The sequence below is a fragment of the Muscardinus avellanarius genome, assembly GCF_963383645.1.
Source record: "Muscardinus avellanarius genome assembly, chromosome: 3".
Lineage (NCBI taxonomy): Eukaryota > Metazoa > Chordata > Mammalia > Rodentia > Gliridae > Muscardinus > Muscardinus avellanarius.
The window spans coordinates 74155607-74179526 of NC_137788.1; the positions used below are offsets into that span (position 1 = coordinate 74155607).

The window sequence follows — 23920 nt, forward strand, 5'->3', positions numbered from 1 at the left end:
CCCTGGAGAGCATCATGTTAAGTGAGATCAGCCAAGCACAGGAGAAGATACACATGTTTCCTCTAATATGCCCAAACTAGAAAACACAAAGGATACCAGTGGGACTCCAGATATTAGAGGGGAAATACTAGCTAAGTTTTAATGGAAAGATAGGAAAGGAGAAAGGCCGATCTTGATTAATGAGGGTCTACACCTGAACATGTGTAAAATTATGAATAAGACATGGTTAACCTGGACAACCATTGGTGGGAGGGGGAAGAGAAAACGGGGGCGGGGGGGAGAGGGCACCAAATATAGTGTAAATGTATACTATTTATGTTCAATAAAAAATTGTTAAAAAAGAAACCAAAAATAAATAAATAAATAAATAATATTAATCAAAAAAAAAAAGAAAATGATACCATCTGATTTCTTGCTTCCTCACAAAAGCCCTCCAGTATGTAAAGGTTACAAATGTCAGACAACTTTTAAGAAGTTACCTGTCTGAGGTAAGGGGCAGAGGCAGTATTAAAACCAAATCTATATTACTGCAAGCCCAATACCTCTTTCCACTACCTAATATTGCCTCTCTAATTTTATCAAATAAGACTTCCTTATTCCCCAATTCACCTTGATTCATTATTATATTAGAACTATTGTTGTCAGGGAAAAATATTCCAGTCAATCATTCTGTAGTTATATTACCTCTGAATTCATCTAAAATAAATCTGAGGTACAGAGATATGTAAAAATATATATTAAATACCTATATATCTAGATATACATATATCAGTTAATAACATTTATATCTGCCCCCTAAAATTGTTTCCAAAATAGCTCTATACTATTATTCCTGTCTGAGGTGAATTTCAAGTATTTCATATGATTAATTTTAATACGATTGATGAAGTGGAAAAAAAGTTATAAGACAAAAAGAAAGAGAGAGAGAGAGAGCTTTTGTTTCCATTAAAGCCCAGTACCTCCATTGCTGGACTGGCTTGATGATCAGGGTTCATGATGTGAACATTTGTTATGCTTCTTTGTGTGAAGATGGGAAAAAAACAATCATTTTTAGAACTGTTAACCTAACAAAAATGCTTCCACATCTTTGCATAGCCTGTGTCTTGTTCCCAGCCACATTCAGGGGCCTCTTTGTAAAATAAACATGCTCTAGTTGAGATCAGCCATTTTTCTAAATTCAAGATATGAATTCCTCTACCAAAAATAGACTGGACTGGTCTATTAAATTACTTATGCAGAAGATTGATGGAAACTGCTTAGCTAGTGCAGACTATGGAACATTAGCAAGCTTTGTGTTGGTGACAGGACATCCTTGTTACTTTCTGCAAGCACAGAGGAGATATAATACCTTTGATTTATATGCCAAAGCCAGAAGCAAAATGGGAGCTCGAAGAAAGCATAAAAGATGTATAAATTGTATATAAATATCCTGACCTGCATATTAGAACAATACTCCACTCCCTCAATATGGTAGAGTAGGATTAACACCTAAGTGTGCTTTCACCTCTAAAACTGGAAGAAAAGATCCGGGCGTGGTGGTGCACGCTTGTAATCCCAGCATTCAGGAGGCTGAGACCCGGAGGATCACGGTTCGCAGACAGCCTCAGCTACTTAGTGAGGCCCTCTGCAACTCAGTGAGACCCGGTTTCAAAATAAAGAATAAAAAATAGGGCAGGAGGTGTAGCTTGGAGGTCAAATGCCCCTGGGTTCCACCCCCAGACCCGCAAAAAAATAAACAAATAAAAAATAAAATAAAATAAAATAAAATAAAACTGGAAGAAAAGACTACACAAATACTCTTAGAGTAAATCAGCATAGGAGAAGTAGATATATTGGCATATGTGTACCTTACTGGACATTCTCATAATCTCTCTCACTTTATCAACAGGAAGATAAATTAACAAGTTCTTATCTAAAAATATTTTTAGATGCTTTTACCTGGTCTGTTTATATCCACATGTCATATGCGGGAGCCCCTAAACACAGCTGGCTCTTCAAATTTAAATTAGTTAAAAGTAAAGTAAAAATTCAGTTCAACGGTCACAATAACGACATTCTGAGTGTTCCACAGCTTGATGTAGTTAATCCCTATTGCATTGAACATCACAGATATAAAACATTTCCATCCTGCAGAAATTTCTGTAGGATACACCTCCAAAGTAAACAAACCTGGATTTTCTTTTGGTCAGCCTGGAGAATGTAAGTTAATCGCACAGACCTCACAGGTAAAGACTAAAGCATAAATTCTACCTACATCTGAATTGCTCTCTCTGTACCAGTATGGGACACACATAGTGGGCACCTGTTAATTTGAAACTGAATGCCTCCAGGTACCTGAACGGGGGCTCCAGAGAGCAGCTGAACTCATAATGTCCCAGTGACCCTATTCTTGATATCTGTTTCTGGCATATAACCTTTGCTCATGACTAGAGAATTGTGGGTAATGTCACAAATGTACATTTATGTGACAGGTCACAAGTCATAGCCACATGCTCTAGTCCAGGTGAAGATCTGTGGTTCTGCAATAGCATTCAATTGAAGGCACCTGACCGATGTGGATGTACTAAGATGTATGTAGCCACAAATCCACTGAGAGACGTTTGGGCAGCTCTGAATGTTTTTCTTTCATTCAGTAGTGAATACTCCTGTACAGAAATATTTCATATGTTCAGGCTATAATTCTGTAGGACAGAATGCTGGAAGTGGTTCTGCTGAGTCATAAGAACATGGACATTTTTCGTTTTTAATAGATACTGCAAATTACCTTTCTAAGGATTACATCAATTTATTCTTCTCTAATAGTACAGTAAAGGCCTTTTTATCCATGCTATTCCCATCACTGGATATTATCTGTCTTATTAGTTTTTGCCAATATGATAGTTTTTACTTGTTTTTATCCATCACTAATGAGGCCAAGGATCTATTTACATGTTAATTGGCTATTTAAAGATCTATAAATTGTCTTTTAATGGCTTTTTAATATGATGTGCCATTTTATTTGTTAATATTTATAGGCTAGTTTGTTTTTTGCCACTTAGTATGTAGGAAGTATTGATTTACTGATGATACTTTTCATTTTATGTGAAATAAATACCTGTTTCAACTGGGCATGGTGGCACACACCTGTAATCTGAGTACTTAGAAAGAAGGACTTGCCGGTTAGAGAACAGGCTCAGAAAGTAATGAGACTTTCATTAACGTAGTGATACTCAATGTCAAAATAAAAATTAAGTAGGGCTAAAGTTATATCTCAGAGGTAGAATGTCCCTGGGTTCAATCCCCAATGTCACCCACACAAAAAAATAATCTGTCTTCCTCACCACCCCCCAACTCAATTCCCCTCAGCACTATGCCTTTTAACTTGGTTTAAGTTGTCTTTTACATTATCACATATGTAACTTTTTCTTTAAACTTTCTAGGTTTTATGTCTTAAGTTGTTTCTTAGATCTTTATTTTCTTTTAAATCTCCATTTTTTTCTATTTTTGCATAGAAAACTGTAATCTATATGAAATTTACTTTTGTATATAGTGAAAGATACACTCTTAGTTTTCTTGCAAATAGTCAATTGCTTCAGTAGCATTCCCACTGATTTGAAACACATTTATAATGTATTAATACTTACAAATAATTTTTTGCATTACTAGGGATTATTAAATAACTAAGATATATGCTCTGTGAAATCATGGATTTTTTTTTTATTTATTTAGTTTTTATCCTCAGAATAGGGAATAATGTCTCACAAAGTAGGTACTCGGTAAACATTTGTTGAAGAAATGGGCAACTGAATGTGCATGTTTAGGTTTATCTATGTATTTGGCTTAATGATCCTAGCTTAATACATAATCCAAAAAGGCAAAATTCTGTTGAGTATTACTCACTTTTCGTTGTTTTACAGAGTCCAACTTTATGAGCCAATATGAAGCCACTTTTGTTTTATGATGCTTCCAGTTATCAATGATCTGTTTGGAAGAAGACACATTAAGAAATTTACTATAAAATATTCACCAAAAGTAATAAATAAGAATAAATAAATGAATTAAAACCTATTTTATTTGTACAATGAATGAATTCTATTAGTGTTCCTAATAAAGAATTCTGACTTTCATAAAAAAGGACATTGCAAAGACGTAAAGTACCCAAATCCAAAGCTTTTTATTCTTATTTATCTAAGAATACAGTCTCTAATGAATGAAAGTCAGAAATCTTCAGGAATATGTATTTTGAGAATAAATCCAAGACATAGATTTTTCCATCTCTATTCCCAGGGTTATATTAACCATATCATCCATACTAATAGAATATTGAGTATATATTAGAAAGCTGTTTATATTTAATTAGGATTCTACTATCCCTTTATTTTATTTAAATCAGAATATCTGAATATATATTCTAGCAATATATATTGTTGCAAATAAAGTATTTACTGCATTTATGAACACATAGCTAAAAACCTAATGTCTGATCTTTTTCACTATGCTTATTAATTATATGCACCCGTATGTGTTCTTTATAGAACAGTTACAATAGCCAGATATCAGTTCTACTCCCTAATGATCCACCTGATTCAAAATATCAGAATATAATCATTATCTTTAGGAAATACATAAAATGATAAGTATCTGGTACAAAGTCACTGGCTTTACTTAGAAAAGAACTTTAGTAAATAAGATAGCATACACAAATAAAAACACATCTAAAATAATCCTGTAGAACCAATGTTATTTTTCTTCCCTTTCCTTTTTTATTTATTTTAATTTTTATTTTTGCGGTCCTGGGGATTGAACCCAGGGGCATTCTACCTCTGAGCTTTATTTTGAAACATGTCTCATTAAGATGTGGAGGGCCTCACTAAGTAGCTGACGCTAGCCTTGAACGTATGATCCTGCTGTCTCACCCTCCCAAGTACTAGGATTACAGAAGTGTGACACCACACACACTTTCCCTTTCCTTTTATGTAACAAATATCAATTCATTTATAAACAAGATACCATTTTCATTTTAAAAAAGTCAAAAGAAAAAGCATAATATTTATATTATTAATGCTTTAGTTATAATTGTGTCAGGATTATAAAACATAAATTATCATTATGGATTTTTAAAACCAATAAAATCTTTTTTATTGTTGCTTGTTTTGGCTTTATACACTTGCTTAGATAGATATAAGGTAATGCTTAAAAAAAAAAAACTAAAAAGGCTAAGTACACAGTTGTGGTTTTTATTCTACAGTTGACCACTAGATGGTGCCTTCTCCTATGGGAAAACAAAAAACAAAAACAAAAATACAGGGAGCCCAGAAATAACATTCTATTACTGAGGAATAACTAAGAATGACTATTTGAAAATGATGTTTGAATTAAAATAAAAATGAAACTCTGAGTGAATAAATACACTTTCACCAAAATGTTTTCATAGCTCTGGCCTTCTATTTGAATTAAGGATAAGTCTTGACCGGCATCAATGTCAGAATCCTTTGTCATTTCAGAACACTCCACTGGGTGGTGCAAATGTGTGTATAAAAAAACAAAAAACAAACAAACAAACAAAAAAAACTCAGCATGTGTATCGCAAAATTTGACCAAAGAAGGTGACACTGAAAGTTTCCCTTTGTGCCAGACCAGCACATTTTCATCGCCTTGCCTTCCATCTTATATCTCTCTAAAGTTTTATAGAAGGTGGTTTATCCTGATATTGCTGTAATCATTAAGAACAATAATGATAACAACAACACTAACTGTTCTCAGTTAATGAAAGTTTTGTCATTAAAGTGGAACTTTATACTGAAAATAATTTGCATTTCTGATTATACATGGGATCTCACCATTTAGTAAAAATTAAAACAAATTCTGATATTTTATACAGCTTATGGAGGTTAAAAAGAACCTTGGCCACACGTTTGCTATGTCACTGAGTATAATGCCATCAGGCAAAATACATTTTAATGTTTAGAGAAGAGTAAAAGGCAAATTTTCCTTAGCATTTTACAGACATCGAATACTCACATCTTCTATCAGAAGCTCAGACTCTGCATCTGATTTTCCTGGAAACCGAATCTTCATGTCTTTGAGAACAAATAAGGTCTGACTTGTTAGATCGTCTTCTTGTTCTTTTGTTTTCAGTTGCTGCAAAGACTCACTCTTAAATTTGAAAGAATACAGATATTTGGAGGGGGTCTTATTTCATTGTGCCAGTATAATCTGAAAGATATTTCTAGGTAAAAAAGATGCACTTTTGATTGAAAAATAAATAAATAAGGATGAATATAACTTTTTTGCATCTATGAATTCTTGGCATTAAATGGATATAAATTCCCCAGGGCATCTTCTATACTTCCACATGATTGAATTTTATTTTGCTCAAAGTACTAAAACAAAAATATGAGTACTTAAAAAGGACTTCCTAGTCTGTTTTGTTTGCTTCATACACATTAGGCAATTCTTTTTGATTAGAAGAAAACATCAGTTTTGTTGCCAAATAAAATTCATTCACTTTCCTGATTGTTCTCTTTGGAAACAACATCAACATTTAATAAATACATAAATTAAATAAATTTCTGGTCTATATGATGATACTTGGCTGCAAAATAAATTTGCTGACCTCTGCAATTCTAAATTTATGGAATTCATACAACAATACTGTATGTTAATTTAAGATACAGAGGACATTTTAAACAACATTGTTCTGCAGTGCTCTAATGGGAACTTATCAATTTTTAACCTATTGATCAATAGTGCCCCATTAAGTAAAATTTTCTATATAACAAATTTCCTCAATTTTTCAGATAGACTACATAATATACCATAAAATCATACATTTGTTTGGAGGATGTTCAACGATGTTATCCTACTACATGGGCAAATGGAAAAATAAAACCATGCTCTTCTCAGTTTCCATCTATGAGTTCTATGACATAGTGAGGGCTGCATTTTAAGAGTTCATACTAAACTAAAGGCTAAGATAGAGGAATAAGCCAAATTTCAGAAGGTTGTGAATTGCTTCACAACTAGGAATCTCAGGTTGAGTCTGTCCTCTTCCCAGCAGATCCTCTGTGTCACCTAGATTCTTGAGTGCAGTGCTTTCTGAAGTCTTGAAAGGGCAGAATCGGTGACTTACCACCTGAGAGTTGGCAGAGTTGGCATCATTACTGTGGGGCAGGTGTCTCATATAGGAGGAAGCGCGGTTTAAGGAATGTGACCGAGATGCTGAAGTTGGCCGTGATACTGATATCATTTGTTGAGCAGAAAAGGGGCGAGCATCCCCAATGGAAGGTGAGTGAGCAGAGATGGAGCGAGGGCAGCTGACTGACCGCCTCATGGAATCTGTTGACGGTGGAGAAGGGGGAAGGCACAGCAGCAGGGTCAGTGGACGTGTCCCCCTGTATCCATCTGGTCTACTTAAGTAAAGATTAGACCATGTGGGAGCAGAGTGGCAGTAATGTCAAAGCACAGGCATCAGGAAGAGAATGCATAGTACGGAGTTAATTCAACAATTTAAGTTGAGCTTGGTGCAGAACCCCACTGATGATGTACAAAGAATGGCTTTCCTGGAACCCAAACTATACACCCCCACACACTTTAATGTCATGTTCTTGAAAAATGACATAAAAGAACCAGAAGAAAGGAAATTAACATTTACGGAGCATCCTTTAGCCAGGCATTGTGCTAAGTACACTTTCACCCTCATTCTCAGGGAAACCTTCTAAAGGAAGAATCTTCTTTGCCCGGAATCTCAGAGAAAAAATTTTCTCAAGGTCTTGCACCTTGAGAGCTTGGCCAAGCTCAGATGTAAGTACTTACCTATCTAATTCCAGACCTCCCTCTTTCTATAACACCATGATGCCATCCACCAGCCTTGGGATGAGGCTGGTCATTTATTTGAATCTGTTTGTGGGTCAGAGGTTGAATATTTACAGCAAGATTTATAGGAAGGACAGGAAAGGAGTCTACAGAGGGACTAGAATACACAAAGAAGTTACAGAATTTAGGGCTTCTGAGGAAAACAGAAACAGAAGAAACACATACAGGTTGTTCTAAAGGAGTTTAAATATATAACAGGTTGTTATTAAAATAGCACTGAACAGACAGGTCTTCTTATTCACTGAAGAGATGAATAAAAACAACTAAATAAATTTCAACAGAAAAATATCTAAGTAAAAAAATGTATAGATTTATAGAATTATTACCAAAACAAACATCTAAATAAAACTATAGACTATTTCCCCCATGCATACTAAGGATACATAAAAAAGATAACCAAATGTTACTGATAAACTGTAACTCTTGACTAAAGGAAATAGATTATCACTTAATACTATTAACTTTTTATGTCTATCTTTCTCTAGGTCACATATCCTCAGTTATATATTCTTTCCTTCTCTCTGCAAGGGGAATATATCAGTCTTCGTTAATTAAATAATTTAATTTAGCTCACATGAAGTCACTCAGGTGGAATACCCAAATATTTCTCTTCATTAGCTGTTGAAAATAATTTAAAGCTTTATAAAGGTAACAGACATACACTATATATTTAGGGATATATTCCGGATGGAATTTCAAATAGGTGATCAATGTAATAGTGCTCATTCAGGCTCTGAGAGAATGTAAAAGCATACTCATTCAAGGTGTTCATTTTCACTATTAAATTTCTGAACCTATTAAAATCCCACCATGTTTTTAAAGGACACTACTTTAGAGAAGAGCTATGAAAAAACATACCTTGGTCCATAGGGTGTGTGTGGTTTTTTGTTTGTTTTTACAAGGAACTGTACATATTTAGTATGTACCAGGGACAAGCTTGTATTAAAAAGATATTCCAAATCATCTGCTACTAACTATACTGTAGTTCTGCTTCCTGAGGGCTTAGGTAGTGATTTGGTATGTATAACCAGATAGGCAGGAGAAAAATATCTTTTCTTTTGAATCATCATAAAGTCTCATTTTTCACCTGTGTACACTGGAAATTTAGAGAGAATAATTATATTTTATTTGGAAACAGGGTCTCACTAAGTTGCTGAGAGCCTCACTCAGCTGAAGCTGGCTTTGAACCTGTGCGATTCTCCTGTCTCAGCCTCCCAAGCGCGGGGATTACAAGTGTGTGCCACCACGCCTGGCTTAGACAGAATAATTAAAGTGGCCAGATATACTAGTGATATTTGGGTAGATTAATAAAAAAAGGTCAGAATTTCCATCCATAAATTATTTGAGAGCCGGGCGTGGTGGCGCACGCTTGTAATCCCTGCACTTGGGAGGCAGAGATAGGAGGATCACACAGGTTCGAAGCCAGCCTCGCTGGCTTAAGAGACCCTGTTTAAAAAATATATTTTAAAAATATAAAAATAGGTCTGGGAGTGTAGCCCGGAGGTAGAAGGGTTTCCAGGAACCCCAGTACCACCAAAAAAAAAAAATTATTTGAGAAAGGTATTTTATATAGTTTTTTATGTGACTATGTTATATCACACTGAAATATATCCCTCTGAATCTGTTGAAAATTTGAATTTCCAAACTTAACTATGCTATACATCATCTGGATTCTGTCTTTGGTCATCAGCAGCACTTTAGTGACAAAGCTCCTAAAGAGAATTTGTGGCTATGATGTTCCTTAGTGTAACATCAAAGACAGAATATAAAACAAGGTGAAACCCTTATTATAATTCTTAGTTCATATAAAATACATATAGCTAACAAGGAAAAATTCAAATTCATATATATAAATATTTTTAAATCTGAATCCTATTTTAGTACACTATTGCTCTGATCTCAATTTATTAGCCTATTAGCCCAAGAACATAATGATCTAAGAGCTATAAAAACCCTAGCAATTTTTTCTCTAGCTTTCTTCTATCACTCAACAGATAACTGTTAGGATTAGAAACGTTAGCCGCCAGTAAGAGAGGAATTTTTAAACTTACAATTTATTTAGGAAAATATCACCTTCTAAATAAAAACAGAAAAACACTGAAAATACTTAAAGAAACCTTAAGAAAAAATTTCAATAGCTTAAAAACTCAGTAAACACCTCATAAATAATTAAATTAATAAATTAAATGGAATATAGTGTATTATTTTTTCTCTAAATACACAATCCCTCAAAAACAGGAACAGCAGTAGCATGTATCTTAATGAATAATTTGGAAGTAACAAGACAGGTCATCCCTCTAAAATCTTTGTCTGTTAGTTATATATCCCTCACATATTTTCCCATAAACATGGAAGGCCAGTGTTAAAATTTATATAGTAAGCCGGGTATAGTGGTGCATGCCTATAATATCAGTACTTAAAAGGCTGGGACAGCAGAAGCATGGGTTCAAGACCAGCACTGGCAACTTGGCAAGACCCTCAGTAACTTAGCAAGATCCTGTTTCAAAATAAAATATTTAAAAAGAGCTGGGAATGTAGGCTGTGGGTAGAATTCCTCTGGGTTCAATCCCTAATGTATGTATGTATGTATGTATGTATGTATGTACGTATGTATATACGTATATACACATTATCAGGGGATATAACATATTAAGTCATTGCTGGAGGTCTACAAAGGTTCACAATTGCACTTACTACATGATCTAATTGGCCCCTTTATTCAAATCCTAAGACATGGAACATTAAGCAAATGGTGATATTGGAATACAATACTGTATCAGAGACAGAAGTTAGAAAAGTCCTGGATTGGAAGCGGCATCAGTTACATTGGATATCTGGGGTAAAAGAAGAATCACAGGCACAACCATGGACATTTGAGATTGAAGAATGAATGAAAGGAAGAAAGAATGAATTGAAAGGAAAAGAGAGAAAACCGTGAAAAGGAAAAGCAGAAAAAAAGGAAAGAAAGAAAGAAAAAGAAAGAAAGAGAAAGAAGGAAGGAAGGAAGGAAGGAAGGAAGGAAAGAAAGAAAGAAAGAAAGAAAGAAAGAAAGAAAGAAAGAAAGAGAAAGAAAGAAAGAGAGAAAGGGAGATGGAGAAGCTGGCTGGCTGCTCTCTTAAATTCCTTCTGTGCACCAAATGCCCTAACTTCAATGTTCACCATGATAAAAATGGGAGAGGAGGATAAAACTCCAACTACTTTACAATTATGTGGCTCACAGATACATCTGAGTCAAATCCCTAGAGTGATACACATGTGTTTAAAAAGTAGGTGAGGGTAGCAGACAAAGTGAGAGAGATAGAGAGAGGCGGGATGGAAGAAGAGAGACTACCATTGGCTTAATAGAGAATGTAATCAAGTCAGCCATAAGGCACATTTTATAAACCTTAGCAAAATGCCAGCCAAGAAAAAGCTATGAAATGCAGAAGGATGGCGCCTTCGTTGAAGCCTTTGGTTATCTATTTGCAGAACCTGAAAAAGAATGAGGGATGAGACTGGTTCTATTAGGAAAGGCAGTGGGGTAGAATCCAGGTTTCCTCCAACACAACAAGGGTTCAATTGGCCCAAGAACCTTTTATTGAATTTGATGATTTCTGTTCCATAATTCATATATCAAATTAGAAGAAATGACTTACTGGATTGCTGAATTAATTTGCAATGGCTGGAGTGCTTAAGATTATATGGAACTTGTTTCTCTCTCTTCTTGCTTTGATACTCTTCCTTCTCATTGTCCTCCGAGTCTGAGGAGGTGCCGCTGCTGTCATAGCTGCTGTCGCTGCTGAAATACTTCTGCTTCTTCATGACCTCGGTGCTCTCCGGCATGGAACACAGAGGCTACGACAGAGGAAATTGCGTGATTTTTTTTTTGCTAGAATTTTTTAAAAGGCTCATTAACATGATGAGTTACTATTTTTAATTTCCCCCATATGCTTGCTTCTTTTCACTGAAGCCTGAGCAACACCCCCACCCTTAGCCTGCTACTGCTGTCATCTGCGCTCGGCCGACAGAGCATTCCCTAATCCTTCTGTTACCCAAAAATATTCTTTCTGAAATAGTACATCACAGTCATAGGAAAAATGCTGTTTCTACATGATTGTAATAAAGTGTCTGTATGCAAAGAATTACAAAATGAAGGAAATGTTTGATATGAAAGCATAAAAATTACAATCATCATCAGTTTTTCTTCATTCCACACTGAGGAAATACTTGTCAGGACTCGGATACACCCTTGTTTGTATTATTAACATTCAGAGTCAAGAAGTGTGTGTGTGTGTGTGTGTGTGTGTGTGTGTGTGTGTGTGTGTGAGAGAGAGAGAGAGAGAGAGAGAGAGAGAGAGAGAGAGAGAGAGAAAGCGCAAGAGAGAGAAAGGAAGAAGGAAGAACGAGGAGAATGAAAGGAAAGGAAGGAAAGACAGTGACAAGAAGAACAAGATAATAGAAAGCAGCAGCCAGAGAGAAGCCACTGTAAGTAAGGACACATCTTAAAACACAGCCTAAGCTGGGTGTGGCGGCACATATCCATGATCTCAGTACTTGGGAGCCTGATACAGGAAGATCACAAGTTCACTACAGCCAGCCTCAGAATCTTAGAAAAGCCCTCAGTAACTTAGTGAGAATCTGTCTCAAAATAAAAATAAAATATGGCTGGGTGTGTAGCTCAGAGGTATAAAACTTCTGGGTTCAATCCCCAGTACCATAAAACAAAACAAAACAAAACAAAAAAACACAGCCTAGGAGCTTTCCACCCAGACAGTGTAGAACAAGAAGTAAGATATTCTTCACATGGCTAATTTGCTCTATTTTTTTTTTTTTGCACTGGGAACTGAACCCAGGGAGCCTGAACACTACCACTGAGTACACTCCCAGTCCATGCTGTCGATTTCTATAACAATGAAAATTTTAATTATCCACTTTCCAAATTGGTCATGAACAACTCATGGGTCTTCTCAAGCATTCCAACACATACACTCTGGCCATAGTGGAATAACAATCCTTTTTATTGCCAAAGATACATTTTGCAAAATGGCAATAATGTGACGATCAGCATGGCATAAGTGTTTCTAGAGCAGAGGTGCCATGTAGAAGGGTAAGGCTGAAGACTCAAAATGTCACACTACTAGCTACTACGTTCCAACATCTCAAGAGAATCCTTGGCTTCCAATCCTCCCAAGAAGTGTGCTTCCAATGATGCCAGCTTAAGGAAAAGAAGAGAAGGGATGTGGAACAGTTTCATTTCAGAAAGAATGTGTAACGCCGAGAACATGACGGATTTGTAACTCAGTCATTTTAAGAGACCATTTGTGACACATACCATATGCCTCCTATTCCTGCTGGGAGAGCTACCCGCAGTTGTATACTAGACCACTCTCTGTGAAATCAGACAAAAATGTCTTGATGTTAGCATACACGATACTAAAATCCTTGGATACCATGGGATTTCACTGAAAGAAGGTATATCCTCTGGTGTAACTGCATAGAATGAAAGATAAAGCGAGGAATAGCATTTTATGTAGTTCCTGAAATACACAGTGAGCCAAAGCAAGATCGTCTTAAAGCACAGCCTTTGCAGAGGATGAACTATAACAAGGCAGAAAAGGTGTCTAACACTCTAAGGTACTAACTCATATTTTGATAGATAGTTAGTCTAATATTTTTAGAGTTTCTTTTTCTGATGGTCTAATATTTACTGAGCATTAACAGTGTTCAAAGAGATAGGCATAAGCCAGGTGTGGTGGTGTACACTTACTTGTAATCGCAGTACTTGGGAGGCTGAGAGAGGAGGATCGTAGGCCAGCCTCAGCAACTTGTGAGGGCCTCAACAGCTTAGTGAGACCCTGTTTAAAAATAAAAAGAATAAAATGGGTTTTGGAGTGTAGCTTGGAGTTACAATGCCCCTGGGTTCAATCCACAGTACCACGAGAGAGAGAGAGAGAGAGAGAGAGAGAGAGAGAGAGAGAGAGAGAGAGAATGTTTGCCAGCAACATCATCATCAAACATTTTGACAGTCTTAAGGAATATGGACTTTATTCTCTAAAGGAAAGATATTTCTTGACACCCAGTTTAGCAGACTCAGAAGAAAGAGTGGCATAATTAGACTTGCTAGGAGTGCCTTCATTCATGAAGCAAAGAGCTTTAAGATTTCTTAACCTTAAAGAGCTTGACTACATAATGAGTTGTTCGACACTATAAAGAACCACAGGGGAAATGGAGAGCTGTGCCTTATGTCACATACACATCTGGGGCTTTTGACCATTATTCTGTTTAGGCAATAATTAATTAGAAGTCCCAACAGCATAAATTCTAAACAGTGCTTAACTACCAAATAGAATTTGGAAACCTGTCATTGAGTTATGACATAAACCATACTACTTATTTTTCTTGGCAATTTTATTATGAAATAGGTCATATATAAAATATGTATAAATGTATAAAGAATAGGAAAACAAATATCCATGTACTTACTAACCAGCTTAAGAAAAAGAATATCACTTATGCATTAATGCGGCATTATTTATGTGGCTAATTATTATTTCTTAAATTCTGGAACAAGTAAAAAGTTATTATTTCTCCTAATACGTAGAGAAATGTGGTATCATTCCTCTAAAAAGGAAGATCTGCTTTAAAGTTTGGTTCAGTTTAAATACTTGAAAGATAGAGCTGAAAGTTATAACAATGCTTCTACTTCAAACTAATTATGCAGTTTTTAGCCATGTGGAAATACTGTTGATTTTAAACAATTACAAAAACTATCCAATTCATGTCAAGAAATGCATTGTTAGCATCCATCACTTGCCTAGAATGAAATAAATAATGTTAATTCCTCCCTCCAAAAGGTTATGCTTTTGTTTGGATGGAAAGTCTTATATAAATGAAACAAAGGAAGATATAAGAGAGTGTAAGACAGTCTCAGGGACTTTGCACTTGTCATTTTGACTTGCACTATGATCATCCTGTCTCAGGTGGTCTCATGTCTCAGTTGCCAAATTGCAATATTTTATACACAAAGCTAAGAAATTTCTCAACTTTTACCAAAGCAAAACCATAACTCATGAAGGTATTCAGTCTTACAAATACTCTAAATATATATTTTAAAGGAATTATCAACTACATATCCCATGATTCTTCAATATAGAGTATATAATTGAGAACAATGTCCTACCACTGTGGTCCCCACAGGCTGCTCCCTCTCCCTTTCTATACATTATATTAAAATTGGTATTTATAACCTCATATGTGAACATAAGATTATTTGAACTGCTTCCTTCAGCAAATCTTCCCTTTAGCCTCCCCATCTTTCTCCCCAAATCCTCTTCCTCTATTCTATTAGCTTCTTTCCTTATTTATGTGAAGTCTTTTTTGTTTCCAGATTTTGTCTCTAGCTTTCACACATGAGTGAAAACACATGGCCCTTCATTTTGTGGGACTGGCTAGTCTCGCATATCACTTTCTCTAGTTCCATCCATTTTCCCACCATTACATATTTTTGTTCTTCTTTGTAGCTAAGTAAAATTCCATTGTGTGTATATATTATAGTTTCATAATCCATTCATCTGTTGATAGACTCCAAGACTAGTCCAAAATTTGGCTGTGAATCATGTTGCTATAAACATGGGTAAATTTATGATATGCCAGATACTGTGTTTGGTGTTAGAGATGCAAAGAAAGTAATCCAATTGTACCCTCAAAGAAGTTATGTCATATTCGAGCAAACATATGAACAATTACTTGTCATTACTGCTCTATAAAAGTGTTAGTTATGTTATAGCAGGAAGAGAGTATGGAAGCTCAAGTCTAACTGGGAGAAGGAGGGAAGGGTTCACAAAGGCACTAAATTTGGAAGGGTCTCTAATAAATAAAACAGCAAATCAGTGATTTACTTTTAGTAGACAGACATTTTAGAGGCATAAAAAAGCATGTCAGCATAACAGAGATGATTGTGTAAAGATGCAGAGATAGTAATGCAGAACTAAAAAGTATAAGGAACAAATGAAAAAAATTTCCAAGATTTTTCAAATTCAACTCTATCAAGGAGGACTTTGACAAAGAAGAGCATACAGATGCCATCGCCTCAGAGCAGATGCAAGCAAAGCAAACATCTGTCCTTTTTTGCCTACATAACAGCTTTTTATTTTTTCCTAGCATCTGTAGCTATTTTTGCTAACACACTATCAATGTTGCTGAGTCGGCAAAAGATGGGTCTCCCTATCAGTAAGAATCTCTAGAGACATGATTTGCCTTATCTCTAATGCAACATGTTTCTTTGATAATTATCTGTCTACACGCATAAGGAAAATTTAATACCAAGTTTAGAATAAGGGAAATAGTTCTAGGTTCCTCTGAGTCCTGACTCATAGAGCTTTCTCTAACATCAGGAAAAGAACCAAAAAGGGTACATTTAACAAAAGTTCTCCTGAGTAAAAGATAAAAATCGCCTTTCCAACTCTACCAGCACTACATGGTTCATGCAGTTTTCTTGAAAGTGGTATCACTGTTATAATGAGAAATGTCAAGGAGAAAATCAGCTGTACTTAGGAGCATCTATTTTGATACTAAGGAAGGTAGAGATACTACACCTTCGGTCCTCGAATCCTGGTAGTTTTTCCCATCAACTTTTCATCATCAATTTCACATTGTTCCAGAAGATCCAAAATATCTTCCTCCTTCAAAAAAACATTTTAATTAAAGTTGTGATCCCTAATGGACTCTAAAATTTTTCCAAGTTCATTAACCTCCATAAAATAATGTGGAAGTCCTGAAACTATTTAGTGAAGATTTCTCAGATCAAAGAAGCAGAAATAAAGGGTCATGTCAAACTCTCTTAAAGAAACATTCACTAAAATCTGACAATATAAGGAACAAAGAGCAGAAATTTATTGCTTGTCATTTATCATAAACAAATACATCACTCTGTTTCTGTGTACTCCTAAAATCTTAGAATTCATTACTTTGATAAATTAGCCTATTTTGGACCCCAACATTTCTAGTTGTACACTCTAATTTTCTGAATTACTATTTCAATAATTAGTGCAAAATAATACTAAAACTCCAGGTAGAAAACTGATTATTGGCCTAAGAGTTTCATTCAGAAACAACCTACTGTTAGTACTTGCTCAACCTACTATTAGTACTTGCTCAATGGACACCATTTAATAAAAGTGTAGAAATTGTAACTATTACACAAGAGTACTTTTAAAAATTTGTGAAAGTTTTTCATTCTATAGTCATTAATGTTAGCCTGGATCCACAAGTGTCCTAATAACCTTTTGGGCTCTTCTGGAGTAATTTTGAAGTCAAAAGAAAAACTTACAAAAACATACATCCCACTAGATGTTGAACTAACTATACTGAAAGAGGTGTAGATGTTTAAAAGTTATTCTCTCTCCCATTCTAAGGAAGGTTAAATATCAAAAGATCCATTACAGTTTTGATTAAATAACAACCCTTCAATGAATTCCATGGAGTGCAGATGAGATAGTTGAATCTCAAAGAGTTTTGCTTCTGTTTAGAAGAACAATCACAACAGATACTAAGTTAGAAAATGTCAGATATACTAGACAAATACATTTTTAAAAACAGGAAGCTGTGGGCAAACAGTAGGATAAAAGACCTAAGTTCCAGAAAGAAAGTACTTCCTAAATGATCAGAGTGGTCACTTTCTCCTTTGGGGACCTTTGTCCAATCTGAACATGGGTAGGCAAAGATTAGGTTTATCATAGACAAGGAGATTCTCCTGTGATAAAGAGAATCCTCTTCACATGTTCCCCTTTGAAATCTTTATATCATTTAGTATTAACAGATCTGGCTACCCTGCTGAGAGGTCACATAAGGATAAAGAGACACTCAGCCAGCTCCTTGGCATTCCACCTATTTTATTTGACGCACCTGTTTTTATTTGATTTTATTGGCGTTCTAGCCCCAGTTGACTGCAAGAAGCTCTGCTTTCAGATAAATATAAGTAACTGATTCTTTGCTCCAGGGAAGACTAGCAAAATAATCACTCAACTGTTCCCAGGCAAGACTACATAACAATGGGCAAATAAATGAAGTGGTTTGTTATGTTACAATAGATAACTAATAGACTTTACTTTGGGGTAAACAGGATGTGTGTGTATGTGTGCATGTGTGTGTGTGCGTGTGTGTGCATGTGTGTGTGTGTGTGTGTGTGTGTGAGAGAGAGAGAGAGAGAGAGAGAGAGAGATATTGAGAGAGAGAGAGAGAGAGAGAATATATTACTGGCTTTCATGTGACAGGCCTATGTGGTATCAAGAAAAATACTGCATATGTTGGTTATAACCAAATGATGAGTGTCACAAACCACTGTGTTAATTGAATGTATTACTTTATCCAGTTACATATAAAAATCTATGTAATAATATATGTATAACACAATGTCATAAAAGTATATTAAAATAATACAATGACATTAAACTATAATATCAAATTTCCCACTCCATAATTTGTCTTGTAAGACATATTATTTATGAATTCATTCAGATTGTTATCCAATGTTACTAAAGGCAAAAATGTAAAGCCTAAAGTGCCTCATAAAAGTAAAATGTACTTTAGACATAGGACTAAGGCAGGTGGCTTCTAAAGACGTGTGATTTGGCTTCATTCTATTTCTCCATTCCAACCCTCACAATCTCACCTTCATCTTTTTCAAAGGATTATTCATCTCTCGCTGGAACGATGCTGCTCTTCCTGAGAGGAAGGTCTGAAAGGCAACAGCCAACAAGTTTTCATATTTCTCAAGTAGTGTTTTATCTTCAGGAGGATAAATTCGTCTACAAAAAAAAATAGTAAATAAACCAATTTGTTCAAAAGAAACTACCAGAGTCAGCAGTGAGGACCAGCTTCTCAGGTAAGCACTGCCCTCCTGCTCCATGCCAGTTATATTGCTAGGTGATAAAAAAAATAATAATGTTATGTGAAAGTCATAAATTTTCATCTGTTATCCATACAAATTAGGACTTATCTAGAGGAATATGATTCAACAATGTATTTCCAAATGATAATGTATAATGGTTTGGTTGAGGCAAAGTGGCTGGAGAAAAATGGCAATTGGATACATTGGTGAAATCTAGAACTTATGAGAGAGCTCAGGTGATGAGAGATGATGAGGAAGCCCTGCCTTAGTGCAGTCACTGAGGAACCAAAATGTAGGCATCCATCCTGATGTCTCTCTGGGCAGACACAGAGTAAGAAGACTGTGTTTTCCCACTATGAATGTGTGAAGGCCAGGAAAGAGCATTTACTAGTATAGGAAACTCTATACCACACAACTACCTCAATCCTGCGAGAGGAGCAAATCTCCCCACAACAAAAGGAGCGTAGAGGGGCCCCTTTGGCCCTGTCAAGGGGGAGATTGTAAGGGGTTCCAGTTCAATGCAGTCCAAATCCCTGCCTGCTATCTCTACCTTGACCCTTCAAATGTTATATTTTGCCTGGTTCCTGAGCATTTGGATTTAAAGAAAGTACAGCAACCACTGTGAATTTGCAGCAAGAGTACTACTAGAATACTTGAATTCTGGCTTTCTTAAAATAGTATATAATAAGCAAATTCAGACTCAGAATTTTTCGCTTGTTAAAAAGACCTTCAATAGGCACCCCAGAGGCTGATGGCAGGAGCTCTCTCAAGTCAGAACCAGTTACTGGTTGACTACTTTCTCTTGCATGAAAAGCTACTAAGCAAAAAGCATATTCTCAGGATAAAAGAACAGTGCTTAAAATAAGCTGAAAAGGTTTAAAAATATAGAATGATTGCTTCTACACTTCACTGTCTCCAGTCTATACAAAAACAGCAGCATAGTTACCTATAATTCCCCATATGTCGATTTTCATGTTCTTCTCGTGAAATCTGCTTTCGTACTTGAGCAAGTCTCTCTTTCTAGAAATGAAGAAAGTTTACAAATAAAACCTGATAGATGAGTCATGCAAGTCAAATTGTGGGTGCACTGCTAAATGTCCATACCAACTCTTCTTTTCTTCTCTCCAGCTGGTGCCTCTGCTGTTCCCAGTCTGAGGAACCGGGTAAGAGCTTCCGGAATGAATTTTGACCATACAGCCTCCTTTGAGCCTCCGCTTTTTGTTTTGCCAAGTTCCTCCTTTTATCGCTGGTCCTAAAATACAAAGCACAAGACCATATTTCAGCATTCAGGCAAATTCTGATTTTGTCCCTGTGTGGAGAATTTGCAGACAAAGAGACACAGCAGAGATAGGAAACAAAGTTTACTGAATTTGCATTTCCCATCAGATATGAAACTCTATATGGTAAGCTGAAGTTCTGAAGATCAGAAGATAAAATGGAAATGCCATATGCTGAAAGATAGAGTCCCACCTCCATATTCCATCCTAGCAACTTAATAGCTGTGCAGAATCTTAGGTCAATTAACTGCTGAGTCTGTTTCCTTATCTATTAAATGGTAACAATAGCAGTGCCAGAAATTTTATAAAAGCTAATTTTGGTAACATTTACAGGCAATTAATAAATATTTTTCTTTTCCCTTTCAACTAATTGCATTTGTTTTTAAGCATTTTCATTCATACTGAACACCCTTCAGTACATTTTCAGTTATGGCTGGAAACTAGCCTGGCAGTCATCATTTACCTGAGAAAAATCACAGTCCTCCCTCCACATCTTTTCTTAGTCATGAAAATTTAGTTATAATCTCTGATTTTTATAGAACAAGTCCTTTTGTGGGATTGTTTCCCTCTGAACCCCTTTCTTTCTCTTCTCTACCATGTAAATGGTGCAATAAGTCTGAGGTTTTTGCTTTAACCCTTCCATCTTGCACTCATACAAGCCAACCTTTTAAAGATCTATCAGGAGCAAGGTAGAATCCAGGAGAAAATAAAAAACAACAAAATAAAGATTTCTTATCCTTTTCTTTTTGTACTAGAAGTTGAACCCAGAGGCATTCTACCCCTGAGCTATATTCCTAGCCTTATTTTATTTTGTATATTAAAACAGGGTCTAAGTTGCTGAGGCTTGGCTCGAAACTGAAATCCTCTTGTCTCAGCCTCCCAAACCCTGGGACTACAGACATATCCCACCATGTCCAGCTGAGTTCCTATCCTTGAACATACATTTCCATGACTTCTACTGCCATTAGCTTAGAACGATCCAGGTGTGCGTATAAATGAAAGGGAAACAAAAAAGAAGGCCATTTGGACAGTTCCTGTTGTGAAGAGGTCAAAGAGATGCTTATGGTCCCACTCAGTTCATCAGAAGAGGACACTGAGAACACGATGATAAGGTTGAAGACAAGAACGTGCTTTTGCTCACAGCTGCAACTTGTACAAGTGCTGCTACCAAAACTGATCCATCCTCTTTCAGGGTCATAGTGAGGGTTCAGCTGCAGGAACTCAACAGGTAGTTAGGATAAAGGGTATACTCTGAGAAAATAAGTAAATATATACAGAAAACTGAAGTATGGCAGAAGTGACAGGAGAATGTAAGACACTCAGCTAATCCTAACATATTACCACTAGGTTACTGAGCTTCAACTTTATCTTCAGGCAGTGGAGGAGACATGGGTTTTAAAAGGAAAAGGGCATAATTATATTTGCATGTGTTAAGTAAAGATTATGGACTCTGAAGTATGTCAGTGTACACTGGCTTAGAAGTGGATTAGAAAAGTAGGAAGTTAGGAGGAGATGCTATTTCATTAGCAAATATGAAATATGAGGGCCCGAGCCAGGAAGCATCAGTGGGATTAGCGAAAAAGCTAAGTTTTAGAAGAGTATTTTAGGGAAAGAATGGAAATAATCTGGCACCTAAAATACATGTGAGGAATAAGAAAAGAGAGATGAACTTGTAATGATACCAAGATTTCTGATTTTAATGACTGGGTTACTTTGAATATCATTTTTCCAATTGTGAATACAAATTTAGCTCTGAGTTTCCTTAGTTAAGGGAAAAGAAAATACCATGGCTTAAGTAGCTCTTAATACTAGAAATTTTTTTATTCCATTTTCTCTAGAATGGTCATTTCTATATAGCACTCAGTTTAAAAGTAGGAGAGAAAGGAAAAGTAAAAAGACATGAAAACATGACAGAGAGGAACAAAGACCAAATAGACAATAAAGGAAAAAGCGGATAAAGTGAAAAAGAGAGAACAAATAAAAGAGGAAGGACAAATAAAAACAGACTAAGATGCTTTACTGTGAAAGAAATATCATAGGCCTATATGCACATCCAGAGCCAATGCAACTCTAGTGTGTGGATACTAAAACATAAACAGTTCGAATACTCAAGAACAGAGAAGTAACAAACATAAGCTCACACAGAAGTTCCTTCAAAAACTAAGAATTATAATTCTTAGTTTACATGCTTGTAATCCCTGTACTTGGGAACCTGAGACAGGAGCATCACAAGTTTGAGGCCAGCCTTAGCAACTTAGCAAGACTGTGTCAAAATTAAAAAAGAAAAAGAAAAAGAAAAAAAAAAGTCTGGTATAGTGCCACACACCTATAATCCTAGTACTTGGGAGGCTGAGACAGGAGAATCACAGGTTTGAAATCAGTCTCATAAACTTAGCAAGACACTCAGCGACTTGGCAGGACCCAGTTTCAAAAAAAAAAAAAATGGCTGGAAGTGTGGCTCAGAGATAGAATACTCCTAGGTCCAATTCCCATTACTTAATTCTAAAAAGTAGAAGAGGGAGAGAGAGGGAGGGAGAGGGATACAGGAAGAGGGACAGGGGAAAAAGAGAGTGAGCATGCACCACACTGAGACTTTGAATGACCCTTCATTAGAAAAAAAAGTAAAATAACAAGCAGTAAAATTACTTCCGTAATTTACAAATCAGAATCGTACCAGTACTACAAATACCAGTACCAGTACTATAAATACAGTCCTGAAATAACCACTATGATTAAGATAATAATGATATTTTAATCAGAATGTTTTCTTCATATTCTGGCTTTTAGAAATACTGTCACTATAAAAACTATGTTTGTGTTTCTATAAATGCAGGCATAAACTAGCACTAATGACTCAGTACTTCACGGATGACAGTAAAATTTAACCAAAGACCAAAAGATCCCCATTCACTTGGCATTTTAATCAGCATCTCCTATTCAACTGCTTTCATACATTCACCTAAAACATTTTAGCACATTCTCAATTCCCTTCCCTTTCCCATTACCCTGTGATTCCATCCAAGGAATTTCTCTAACCACTTGACTCATATACTGTATGTTCCAGAAATACACAATACTGGAAGGTCTATGAACATGTTTTGTTTTGTCTTCTCACTTCCCTATTTTTCTAGTTTCCTTGAATGAAATGTCTTTCCCTATCTTTGTTTTCCAACTCAAATATTATCTGGCTCTCACTAAATGTGAGAAAGGGAAAAGAGACAGAGCCATCACCCTCAGGGAGCTGACATTCTAAACAAGGTGGAGAAATGGCATGTAAACAAACAGAGGGTACCATGCATGCTACTCTAATGTGACAGTAAACCAAGCTGCTTTAGTGAATGAAGGCTTCAAACGGAAAGTTAGGCTTGAGTAGGAAAAAATGTGATCCATACATTTGCTGGTCTGGATCTGGTTTTCCCCCTAACTGTTCATGTGCTATAAGTTTGTGCCCAATTTCACAAAACAGAAGAAAGATGAAAACTTTAAGAGGTGGAACCTAGTCACAAAGTACCACCTCATGAATGGATTACTGTCTTTTTCCAGAGACTGGGTTAGTTCTCTTGAAACTGGATTAGGTTTTGCAGAAGTGAGTGACATCTTATGAGACTGAATTAGTTATCATCAGAGTTGGTTGTTTATAAGTGGGTGAACATCCTCACTGTCTCATTAGCACACATATTCTCCTCCGCGTGCACCTGCTCTCTTTCCCCTTTTCCACTTTGAGTTGATGACACATGAGCTCTTAAGAAGTTGTTCAGAAGCCAGCATCATGCTCATGGACCTCTAAAAATTGTGAGCTAAATGAACCCGTTCTATATAAATTTTCCAGTCTTGGGTATTTTTCAATAGCTTCAGAAAACTAAGACAACATGCAATAGAATGATACTCAGTCTTAAAAAAGAAGGAAATTCTGACATAAGCT

At 35.9% G+C, this 23920-nt stretch overlaps 1 protein-coding gene across 3 annotated transcripts in view; it reads right to left on the reverse strand.

Moving 5' to 3' along the window:
- Positions 1-23920, reverse strand: part of TTLL7 (tubulin tyrosine ligase like 7) — a gene marked incomplete at both ends in the record, with an annotated part of 89642 nt that overhangs the window by 25583 nt on the left and 40139 nt on the right. The window contains 8 exons of one of the 3 annotated variants that reach the window (XM_080692286.1): positions 3880-3960; positions 6001-6135; positions 7115-7317; positions 11490-11688; positions 16428-16514; positions 18503-18638; positions 19668-19741; positions 19826-19973. In XM_080692286.1, coding sequence (XP_080548412.1) covers positions 3880-3960; positions 6001-6135; positions 7115-7317; positions 11490-11688; positions 16428-16514; positions 18503-18638; positions 19668-19741; positions 19826-19973 — 1063 coding nt within the window. Of the gene's footprint in view, positions 1-3879; positions 3961-6000; positions 6136-7111; positions 7374-11467; positions 11689-16427; positions 16515-18502; positions 18639-19667; positions 19742-19825; positions 19974-23920 lie in introns of all 3 variants that reach the window. The other 2 variants (XM_080692285.1, XM_080692284.1) reach the window with 2 other exon arrangements.